At 43.8% G+C, this 12,505-nt stretch overlaps 1 protein-coding gene across 1 annotated transcript in view; it reads right to left on the bottom strand.

The window, feature by feature from the left end:
- The window catches only part of sh3tc1 (SH3 domain and tetratricopeptide repeats 1), a 36,877-nt gene extending 26,025 nt beyond the window's left edge, over positions 1-10,852 (bottom strand). The window contains exons 1-10 of the mRNA XM_083789286.1: positions 10,786-10,852; positions 7,221-7,351; positions 5,488-5,593; positions 5,027-5,173; positions 4,141-4,339; positions 3,402-3,478; positions 2,428-2,623; positions 1,417-1,547; positions 866-907; positions 201-547 (exon numbers count right to left, since the gene is read on the bottom strand). Coding sequence (XP_083645412.1) covers positions 201-547; positions 866-907; positions 1,417-1,547; positions 2,428-2,623; positions 3,402-3,478; positions 4,141-4,339; positions 5,027-5,173; positions 5,488-5,593; positions 7,221-7,349 — 1,374 coding nt within the window. The 5' untranslated portion in view covers positions 7,350-7,351; positions 10,786-10,852. The remainder of the gene's footprint in view (positions 1-200; positions 548-865; positions 908-1,416; positions 1,548-2,427; positions 2,624-3,401; positions 3,479-4,140; positions 4,340-5,026; positions 5,174-5,487; positions 5,594-7,220; positions 7,352-10,785) is intronic.
- Positions 10,853-12,505: the final 1,653 nt, after the last annotated feature.

Below are 12,505 nucleotides of genomic sequence, written 5' to 3'. Positions count from 1 at the left end.
TGAGCTTGAAGATCTGCTATTTTCAGAGTGCAACACCTGAGCGCAACTACACATAAAATTATCTCTTCTCCACTAGTCCCTCCCTAAGATGTTAGTATAGTTTGTTTTTTTTGCCGAAATTGTCAGTATTTAGTCATCAATCATTATGTCAATTTTGTTACTTAGTTTTTATTTAGTTCATCACTGAAAATCAACACTACCTCATCCGATTGGCCGACGAAGGCGGAGGAGGCGAGGAGCTCCGGGGTCAGCCCGTAGAGGGCGCCGAACTCCGGCTTGCAGTCGGAGCCGTCGAGGAAGGCGAGCAGCGGAGCGAAGTGTTCCGCGTTGTTGTTGCTTCCCTCCACCACCGGGTGGACGGTGAAACGCGGAGCCGGAGCGGCGGCGGCGGCAGCCTCCGGGACCGGGTCTTCTCCTCCCCGGGTCGGATCTGTCTTCGCGGCGGTGCAAGAAGAGGGCGGATCTTTGCCTTGGTTGAGAATCCGCAGAATATTCCTCTTGAGTTCGGCCGGCGGCTCAGCATCGACTTGGCCCGAAGAAGAGCCGCCTGCAAATGGTTAACGAGAGGATTAATGTGTGGTGAAACAGCGGTAGAGACTGCATGCTTACTCAATATGAATTCAGCATGTCAAAATCAGTGTGGCCAGATTCTGTGAGAGAAATAAGCAACCAGGTGTATGAAAACAAGCACAAAAGAAGCGACTAACAAATGAGCACTTTAAACATACGTATATAAAGTAAATTTGAAAATAGCATATCTACAAGCTCGCAACGCGTCGCGATGCGTTGTGAGCTCCTAGATCTGCTATTTTTTTTAAGTATATTTTTGAAAGAAAAGTGGCACATTTTAAATGGAAAAACCTACTTTGCACTGCTTTCTTGTCAGGATCCTGTTGATTACTTGGATCTGAGAACAAAACGATGAAAAGGAAAAAGTGAACATAAATCCAACCATCCATGAAAACACATTAAATCAACAACAGAGGAGTGCAAATGAGTCGTAATGAAAGCAAGCTGAACATTCAAGCAATCCTCATCAACATGGTGCTGCTGCAACAAAACAGCAATGTGTTTGTAATAATCGCTGAAACCCATAGGGGTTCAATCCAGTCTAGTTTATATGCTGTTGAAATCAGCGAGGCCCCACATTAGCTCGCAGTCCCAATGTGTCTTTTTAACTTGAAATCTGACTACAGCAATGGTATTTGCAAACTGTATGATTTGTGACACGTACTGCGTGATTTGTGAGTTGGGAAAAAGTTAAATATGCGCTGACAATCGCATTCTTACACTCGTGTATCATGGCATATATTATATGCCATCATACAGCACTATTTGACGTTTCGGGGGTACCTGCAAACCTTGCATGCTGATGGCGGACATGATAATTTACTGGCGCTGAGTTATCTGTGTTACCCAGCTTGTAGATGTAGCCGACATCAATCTGAGCCGTCTTCTTCAACAAGTCCACGGTCTCCTCAATGACCTGCTCCTCTCTCAGTCTGAAGAACTCCCTCTCCTCTCCATCCAGGAAGATGTCTGTGGACCTGAAACAGAGACAGATTGTTCAGAGTACTGAAGAACTCCCTCTCCTCTCCATCCAGGAAGATGTCTGTGGATCTGAAACAGAGACAGATTGTTCAGAGTACTGAAGAACTCTCTCTCCTCTTCATCCAGGAAGATGACTGCCAATCTGAAACGGGGGAAGATTGGACGGTCTCTGCTACTTTTCTGTCTACTTGTGTCGTCCATGCACAAGGCACATTGTTGTTATTGATGACAATAATAATACACATTATTCTTACATGGCTTGGTTTAATGCTTGATTCTGATCGCTGAATTCATCCAATTATTTCTGGATTAATGGCCGATGAACTCAATTAAGAGGCCGCTGTCTAATCAAATCACGCACAATACATTTCCAGCTAAACGTTGCTCTCAAAAAACAAATAAGCAAGAAATAGATGATGCCGTAACCGAAAACGGATTATATTTGATCAACACTTCCTTGTTTTCCGAGGAGACCGTGTCCACCCAGGACGGATTTATACTATACTTAAAAATACTTAGTTTTGTTGTTACTTTGGTTGTCAATTTAGGAATTTATTTATTAAGTAGCCATGCAATAAGCGGTATAATTGACGGCCAGCCGGTCATTGTTGAGAAATTAAACCCTTCAGGGTGATTATGGCACCTCTGTGAAATTATCCCTGACTTATCTAATGGCTAGTCTCACAATATTGAGTATAATTACTTAATACCTGGCAGTTAATGTGTTTAACGAATCTAGCTGGGGTCTCCGGACCGCACTTTGAGAACCATTGAAATAAAAGCTTCTAATTGGACCAGTAAACGGAGGCGCTTACGCTCCACTTACTTTATGAACCACTGAAATAAAAGCTTCTATTTGGACTACGCTTCACTTACTCACAAATGTCATTGGACGGTTTGACCAGGCCGGTCCTGACCAGCCCCACCTCCCCCGTCGCCTCCAGCCTCCCCACGAACCAATCAAAGCAGGACACCAGCAGTCCCACGATGATGATGTCATCACCGGAAGCCACAGTGAGCTCGTCGGGTCCCTCTGAGTCGTAATCTGCAGAGGCCACACATCTGCCTCTGGCTGAGAGATTACATTATATGAGATTAGTTTAGATTAGATTATATTTATATAGCATAAGCCTAGCATCCATAGGCCTCTCATTGTAGAAACGGTGTACATCCGCGGTTCACGTGCACGCGCACAGGGTTATTAGTCTTATTTATGCTCAGAATGGCATAAAATGCCATGTTTATAGCCTAAATAAAATCTTAATCTTAATCTAAGCCGCACTGAACACTACATCACTTATGCTTATTTTGCGGATTTTGCTGGCACTGGCGCCACGCTCTGGTCTGGAGGGCTGGGCTGGACTGGGCAGTATTGTGTTCAATTATATTATATTAGTGAGTCGGTTAGATTAGAATAGTTCAACCCATTAAAACCGGTAAAGCATCATAATTGTAGCGTTGGCTGTTCAAAAATAGAAGATCTACAAGCTCGCAGTGTGTCACTTCATGGGTTGAATTAAATTACATTCAGAATTAGACTTTATTGTCACAGTCACCGTAAACGTTTTTGTGCATAGTTCCCAAGGCAGGAAAGAAAAGGTGAAGTTTAAAGCTTTTTCCACAAATTGTACAAATAAAGGACTTTCCCATGTGTTTCCCACATTCGATGTGGCAAACATTTGCTACAAAACTACAAGGATTTTCTTTTGCTTTTTTTGGGCACAAAAAAAGAACATGAACATCCTAATGGTTTGGTCCCATCACGTTTTTCTTAATGTTCTCAGATAATATGTACAGTATATCCAAACATAAACAACGTGGAGGTCATTTGGCTCTTAAGTGCTACTCACCGAATTGGAGAGCAAACTCACAGGCCGGCTTGCCTCCACCAACCAGAATGTTTTCTGGACAGGACTTCAAGAACCACCTGTGGGCAGACATAGCATATCATTCAATAACTCGATACTCAGTTAACCACTTTCTTTCTTTTTTTTAAATAATCTTTATCCCATGATTTTGCAACCCATTTTTCACCCAGCGTCAATTATCTCCTGGGCGCTACACTTCCTCTGCCAACCTGGGGGGGTAGTCATGAGTAGTCCTAGCTGCTTCTTTTCACCTGACATGGGGAGCAGTTAACCACTTTCAAGTCATTACAGGCAAATATTTTCGAGCAGGTGTGTAGGCGACAAAGCAGCAAACGTGTAGGAGAAGGAGGGAGACCCGCACACTGCCACTTGCTGGTTCGAGAGCTTTTTATTTCATGTCAAAGTGCAACGTTTCGGTCTTTCGACCTTCTTTAGGCAAATATTTTCCAAAACGTTCAAAGACTTTTGTATAAGCCAAACTCCCCAAATCTTTTTTATAACCATAAGACAACTATTTCTCTTGTGAGGATCTGGAAAGTTGTCCTCAATTTTAGCTAATATTAATTCAAATACATACACACACACACACACACACACACACACACACACACACACACACACACACACACACATATATATATATACATACACACACACACACACACACACACACACACATATATATATACATACACACACACAGTATATGATAGTGACCCACTGATAGAAGGGAACAACAGGCTCCAGCGTAGGGTTGGGTTTGGTTCCTCGGGCTCCATCGCCCAGGCAGTGCACGGTCCACCCGGAGCCCAGGAAGGGAGGCTCGAACTGGGCTATGTCTCCCTGCTCCAGGTACAGGTCCCCTCCGAAGGTGGAGCTGTCGAACATCTGGTTGGCAGTGCAGCTGGCGAACAGCGAGCCTGTTGGACAAAAATAAAAGAGTGCACAATTGCTATAATTTGTGACGATCTTTGATTAAACATTGTGATGCCTTGTTGTGAGCCTGTCGATCTGTTTTCTGCAATCTACAATTTCCATTTGAGGCATTTAGCAGACACTCCGGAGCGACTTAAGCAGGGTAAACACGAGGGAATTGATACATCAAATTACATAATGAGTAATCTAGGATCATAGGTCTCCTCATGCACCGTCCTGCATGAGGAGGCCTTGGTACATGTTGACCTACCATCCTGCATGAGGAGGCCTTGGTACATGTTGACCTACCGTCCTGCATGAGGAGGCTCAGTGTGTTTACCTTCCTGCATCAGGAGGCCTTGGTACATGTTGACCTACCGTCCTGCATGAGGAGGCTCAGTGTGTTTACCTTCCTGCATCAGGAGGCCTTGGTACATGTTGACCTACCGTCCTGCATGAGGAGGCCTTGGCACATGTTGACCTACCGTCCTGCATGAGGAGGCTCAGTGTGTTTACCTTCCTGCATCAGGAGGCCTTGGTACATGTTGACCTACCGTCCTGCATGAGGAGGCCTTGGCACATGTTGACCTACCGTCCTGCATGAGGAGGCTCAGTGTGTTTACCTTCCTGCATCAGGAGGCCTTGGTACATGTTGACCTACCGTCCTGCATGAGGAGGCTCAGTGTGTTTACCTTCCTGCATCAGGAGGCCTTGGTACATGAGGCTCAGCGTGTCCTCCTGGATGGACACCTCCATGCCCACGGCCCTGTCCCCGTCCACACTGTCCAACCAGAACTCCTGGTCCAGCAACAGACTCTCCATGCACTGACCCACAAAACCTGCAAGGGATGGGGAGGGGGAGAGGAGAGGGGGGAGAGGAGAGGAGGAGGGGGAGAGGAGAGGAGGAGAGGAGGAGAGGAGGAGGGGGAGAGAGGAGAGGAGGGGGGGGGGGGAGAGGAGAGGAGATGAGAGGAGGGATCACGGGACAAGACAAGGAAAGAAGAGATTTGATATGAATTTAAATTCTATTGTTTGCATTTTTGTCAATTCCCAAAAAGTCCCATACATGCAATTTCATTAGGGCTACAACAAATATACGATCTCCCATTTATTTGCACTTGAAATCCAATAATCACACTCCATGAGTACATACCTAATGTGCAATATGTAGTGAACTTCCATATTTCTTCAAATGTTTTGAATGTTACAAACATTACGTTCTCATCACAGTTGATGGACAGGAGGTGAGCTGACAACTCCTAGAGAGATAGAGAGAGAATATTTTAACTCATTTACGCAGAGATCGCCTTTTGACGCCTCCTGGTCCAACCGCCCTCCCTGCCGAGATCACCTTTTTGGTAATCCTGTGAATGGAGCGTTGCAGTAATCTAGGCGGCTAGTGACAAAGGCATGGATGGTTTTTTCAGCATCTGGTTGTGATAGGAAGGGTCGTATCTTGGCTATATTTCTGAAATGAACATATGCAATGGCTGGTTACTTGTGGTTTTAACCCACGCGGCTAGATGTCCTATAGAGAGTTCATCACCTGATCTCTTTTTATCTTAGGGCCTAGCAGCACCTCTGTTTTATTTTCGTTTGGTTTTAATAGGTTTGCGGCGCTCATCCAGTCGGTTATATCCCTGAGGCAGGAGGTGAGGTGGGTTACCGCATTGTGAGGTCCTATGGAAATGTATAATTGTGTGTCATCTGCGTATGAGTGAAAATGTACGTTGTGGCCGGTTAAGACTGAGGTTAGTTTTCCGTTACGGTTAGTAATAGTCGGACAAAGCGACCGACGCTACGTTGGACAATGGCTGACAACAACGTCAGTATGTGGAAATGTCCATACTGGCTTATCAATGGTGTTGATAACGGCTGATGATGGACATTAAATGCGGAACCATTGTGTGAAATAGAACTCCATGATGTGCATCTCTTGACTCTGGAGGACCACGCGGAGCATGTTTGCTGTGCCAGTGAGGCACAAAGGTCATGCATGACCTTTTTCTTTCTTCCAGGAAATAAAACGTCTGGGTTTCCGAGGTCATGCATGAGCTGACTAAGATGTAATAACATGGAATTGTTGTCTTTCCTGCCTCGCACCCTGGACTTGCTCCAGTGCACACCTAAGTTCTGGCTAGTTGCTCATTGACTGTAAAACCAGTTTTTCAGCTTCTCCAGACAGAGTACCTGTGATCTGAACCTCTGATCTGTTTATTCACTGTTTTCAACAATGACCACACAGGCTTTAGTTTCTCTCTGTAGGCAGGGAGAAGCTGATGCAACTCGATTATTTGAGTAGTTTAAAAACATAAATATCACACACAAATGTCACACAAAAACATCATAAGTAGCAGATCCACAAGCTCGAAGCGTGGCATGAAGCGATACGCTTCGAGCTTGTAGATCTGCTGCTTTAATTTGAATCCTGAAAAGTAACAGTTTTGGACCTGTGTGTGTGTGTGTGTGTGTGTGTGTGCGCGTGTGTGCGCGCTGCTAGTTTTTATTCATTTTTATTTGTGCGACAATGCTTAGTTTTAATGTTAGTTTTAGTTTTTTTTAGGTATTTGTCAGGTGCAGGATTGAAAAGGGTCAGAGTAAGTAGGCCTATTGTGTAATAAAAACTCAACAAAAGATACCATTTAAAAAAAAATGCATATATATTCTGTTACTGTTGGTAACAAGAAAAACTAATTTCAGTTAATTTTTGTTCGTTTTGTAAACAGTAGCACAATAGTTTCATTTAGTTATCGTTTTAGTTTTTTTATTATAGTTTTTCTTTAGTTCAGATCAGAAAATGTTTTTTCAATTCTAGTTTTCGTTTTGTGTGTGCGTGTGTGTGTGTGTGCGTGTGTGTGTGCACGCACATGCGTGTGCATGCGTTACCGTGAACAGAGCGGTGACCTCGACGCTGTCAGCCTCGAGGAGGCGGAGCTTCCCACGCAGCACTTCCTGTGAGCTCTCGTCCGCAGGAAGTCTGTCAGCACCCTGGACCATGGACAACAGCATGGGCATGGCTGCGCACGCAGCCACGCACACATAGGCACGCACACATGCACATGCACACACACACACACACACACACACACACACACACACGCACGTACAGACACACGCACACACACAGTAGCCTACAGTTAGCTGACTTTAAGATTAGATTACATGACACTGTTAATGAGGTGAGGAAAGATTCATAGAATGGAGAAAGATTTAATTGGATGAATCGATGCCAAGAAATCAACTTCGTCGACTTGTCTGTAATTTGATTTGGTGAGCAATGCATGCACAACAACCAATTAGATGGTCTCCAGTCATTCGTGAAGTGTTTGGGATTGGAAACAATGTGGCAAATAAATCTGATTCCAGGCAGAACAATGTGGAATGACATCTTATTGTGTGACCTGAAATGACCGAAAAAACAGGGCATCCCTGATTCCCTGTTGTTGTTGAACGAAGGAACGGTGGGAAAAAACAGCAGTGTCACATCATCCAAAGTGACACTTTCAAATCGGTTCCACATTCCCCACACTGTCATGAGGCAGGACAAGCTAAATGACTCACCTTGTCCCTGTCATTTATTGATGCAACACTCATTTTAGCACAATGACAATGTGTTGTAGCTAGCTACAGTAACCAAGCCTTCATCACAGCACATCACAGCTATCATCATAACCCTTATGATGAACATTAGACACCTAAACACACCTCTCAAATGTTTGTCTACAGTTCAAAATCTGTAACAATATACAGTATGTGGCGTTATGTTATTATTTTTGATAGTATATGGTTTTAGACTGATGCTAGGGTTCGTGCTTTTGTCGTGAGCATACCTACATTGTAAATTGTTATTATTTATATGTGACCTACAACGTAAAAGAAAAGGTTAATTGAACTCAGAGTTAAATTGACACTGATGATTCAGTCTCACATGAACAATGGTGGCATTTAGACAGAGACAAAACACAGACTATGGCAGCTCTTAGAGGCCATGAAACCGCCACTCAGTCACAACCCTCACTCCTCTCTAGTTAATGTTTGTTAAAATTTAAATAAAACTGTGTGTGCGCGTGCGTGTGTGCATCTTTCTGCTCGTTCAACCAGTTAGTGCTCACATATTTTAACCACTTAAGCCCCAGTTTATACTTTGTCGTATACTGGGGGACGGGGGTTGTGTACTGAAAGTAACCAATGTATAAGCTATTTCTCTAGTTGGCATGCCCCAAAAAAATAGGGATCCCAGATACAAACTGCAGGTTGAAAAGGACCTCAGCTCTGAACTCAGTAGAATCTGCACCTGATAACAAACTTTCTTTAGACCTGGGAAAAACTGAATCCATTCTCTTTGGATCAAACAGTAATCTCAAGGCAGATGGCTTCTTGGTTAGAGTGGGTGACAATATTATCACACAAAATTAGAAATTACCTATTTAGGTTCCATCCTTGAGGCAAATCTTTTCAGTGATAAAATGGCCAACAATGTAATCAAAAAGGTCAACCAAAGAGCAAGATTCCTGTACACTGTGTACAGGATCTCCTCATTGGTCAACAAAAGACAGGAGCCCTTCTTGTGCAAGGTTTCTTCGACTATGCATGCACGTCTTGGTACCACAGCAACTCGAATGCCCTTAAAACAAAGCTCCAGACTTCCCAAAACAAACTGGTCAGGCTACTACTTGGCCTCACTCCCCGAACCCACCTCGCCCCTGCCCATTTCCATAGGCTCCACGGCCTCAGGGATTGTTGTTATCCTTACAGCATTACTGTATAACTGTACCTATAGTATTCAATCAAGGTGTGAAGCAAAACATGCATATCTATATATTATGCATATTATACAATGATGACATGTCGGTGCCCGACCAACGAGATGTGACCCGCTGGGAGGGTGATTAATCAGTGACTTTAGAAGACACAGGTTCAAGGTACAGGAATGAATCATTCCATTATCATTCTCTCACATGATTTCCTGACCGCTAGTCAGCTGCAGGCTTTACGAGCCTTCATCATAGGAAAGAAAGACATACTGTTTATAGTACTGGAATTGTAAAATCAAGAGAAATCAAACGTATCATCAGGCCATAAACAAGAAGGCTTAAGCCTTCTTCTAGAAGTTTGATGATACCTTTTTTAAATGTTTTTCAAAATAGTTTAAAAAAATGCCATTAAGGCATAAGGGGCAGGGGTCCCCATTGGTGACGTAGAGGGGGGAAAGGAGCGTACCTAGCATAGACCCTTGAGGGGCCCCGGTTCAAATTAGTATTTAGGGTTTAAATAAGTGATTGAATGATTGAACTGTGTGCAAGCATGCACCAACTCGCTTACTGTACCCCCGCTATTGGCAAGCAGGAGGGGCGTTTAAAATGGGAGAGAATACTTTGGAGTTGGTTCATCTGTGGACAACAATGTGCCTCAGAATAATGTTTGCTGGACCAAAGGTGGAGGTTTTTGAACTTTCGTAGCTCCCGAGCCACTGACATGTGACATCCTAGCCTCGGACATCGCAGGTGTTTTGTACCGACATCCTAAAGACGCTGCTCAGACGGGATAATAATGATCATGATGTTTGACAACGGCTCTAACCACTGTGGTGGGAACACGACGGTCGCTGTGGTTTCCATGGGCCTTCTAACTAGAATATCGTCTCTGTCGGATGGCAACCTCTCATCTCCATATTCCTTTTTTCTTTTTTTTGTTGTAAATGAACGCCCTACTAAACCTACTTGATTAGTACACTACAGCGTCACACCAAACCATCCAAATGTAGCACATCTGCAAGCTTGAAACGCAGCGCAAAGTGACACGTTTTGAGCTTGTAGATCTGCTACTTTTGATGTTTCCTGAAAAGTTAAGTAACAATTTTGGACATATGAGGTTTCCACCTGACAGAGACAATATTATCCATAATAACAGCAAAAGTATAAACACGTCGCCAACAACATTTTCCACGTCCTCATACCGTAGCCTTCTGTGGTTGGAACGCTGCACTTTCCAGCAACAGATTTCATCCATTCCTGTCCCTTCTTCCAGTTCTAGAGCTGTTATACTAAAACCACAACAACACGGGGGGAGAAAAAGAACTACATGGATGTCACCAATCCTGCTTTTTACACTGTGACTCGACAGTAGTCCAGTGAGTTTATAAGATGTTCTGTATATCTGTGCGGAGATAAACCAATTGTAGTGATGCGCAGGAGCTGGATTTGAACACCAGACTGTCACTCGCCAATCCAACGCGCAACCTACCGTGCCAATAGGGCTGAGTCAGATTGGCAGGGCTGTTGCGGGCCGAGTCTTGGCTGGGGGCTACACAACCTGACTCCGCCACATTGCGGCAGTATTGAGTTCACACGTTCCCTCCTGAGAACTCACTACTGCCATCTGGCAGAGTCAGGTTTATACACGAGCATCAGTGCCACATTTCTTGTACACACTGACTGAGACGGGGTGTTACCTGTTGGGAAGCTGTCCTCAGACGTGGGTAAACCCCTCCTCAGACTGCCAGCGTCCCGGGACAATGCTCGCTCTGGAAACCAAAACAAACCCACAAACAAACATTATACAAGTCCTGCTGTGAGCTTGTATAGATCTGTTATTTTTGAACGGCGAAAGTATAAATGGATAAAATGATTTTGTGATGATGCTACATCACAGCCTTCGGGTCCCTGCAACATACTAGCGTCATGTCCAGGTACTTGTCCATGTATTTGTACAATGTACATCAAGCTGCCTCATGCTACAGAAACAGGAGATATAGGCTCCTGCCCTATGGGCCTCATGTTGGCTCGGCAAGGCGTACTTACTTACTTTACATTTTCCACCACTGTTTGATTGGATGCTTAACATTACCTGTTGTGTTTTCAATAGATTGAGCTGGACTGTCAGGATGTCAGAGGGGTGGTTCTGATGTGCAATTGCTTAATATTTATGTTGTAGATTGGATGAATTGTTTTTGTAGTTCATAGAGATTTGTAATACAGGTTAAATGTGTGTGTGTGTGTGTGTGTGTATATATATATATATATATATATATATATATTTGTGTATTTATAATGCTTTTAAGAGTTCAAATGCACCTCTTGGAATGGAGCAATCCAGGCTCATTAGCTGCAGCTTGGTATAAAAGGCAGCAGCTTTGGGTGGAAGTCTGGACACCGCCACCATGCCATGTTGATGTGACGAAGACTGAAGGTTATCTTTGTTGGTGTTTGGTGAATAAATACACCTTCTGGTTGAACTTTGTACCATGATGCCTGCTGTCCTCTCTCTGTGTTGAAGTTCTCTTTGTTGCATATATGCATATCGGATTACCGGATAGTAGCTGGTTGTTTGGGGAAAAAACATTTATCCCAAAAAGAAAAAAGCCAAATCCCTGTCCAAAAACGATCTGGCAGCAAATCCTGATAGCCTAAGACAGTTGTGTGTGTGCGCCTTATGATATGCCCATTCTGTTCAATTTGTAAATGACCTTGATACAGCAGCCACTGCTTTTAGCCTATGTTTATTGTAACACACACACACACACACACACACACGCACACATTCAGTATTTTAGATTTGATATTAATTTGATCGGACACGCCCCCTTCCTAAGTTCCTATACAACCCCATTGTAACTTCAAACTCCTTGCTTGTAGATCTGCTATTTTCAAAGAAATTACTAAATCATATCGACAGCCAAACACTGAACCACTGTAAGGTTTTATCGCCTATTTTTGTCGTTTATTGCGTACTATAGGCCTATCTTGACAGTTTAAAAAGTGTTCCAACAAATCCAGTTGGACTGGTGTGGAGTCTGGACTATACTGCACAAGCTGTGGGCTTTCCTTCCCTGTCAGTAGAACCACCACAATGTTGGTTCTAGCATTATGAAATCATTCATGCAGGGCGTTCACATGATAGACGATCTGTTCAATATTGCCTCACTATAATCTTTGTGTGTGTGTGTGTGTGTGTGTGTGTGTGTGTGTGTGTGTGTGTGTGTGTGTGTGTGTGTGTGTGTGTGTGTGTGTGTGTGTGTGTGTGTGTGTGTGTGTGTGTGTGTGCATTTATTGTTTCACACTTGCTTTGGCACGGTAAACACATTCCACATTCAAATATAAAGCCCCTTAAGAGAGAGAGAGAGAGAGAGAGAGAGAGAGAGCGAGAGAGAGAGATTGAACAACATTGGGTCA

Source organism: Protomyctophum parallelum (assembly GCF_964188405.1).
Source record: "Protomyctophum parallelum genome assembly, chromosome: 18".
Classification (NCBI taxonomy): domain Eukaryota; kingdom Metazoa; phylum Chordata; class Actinopteri; order Myctophiformes; family Myctophidae; genus Protomyctophum; species Protomyctophum parallelum.
The sequence above is the reverse complement of the archived record's forward strand: the minus strand, read 5'-3'. Positions and strand labels throughout refer to the sequence as shown.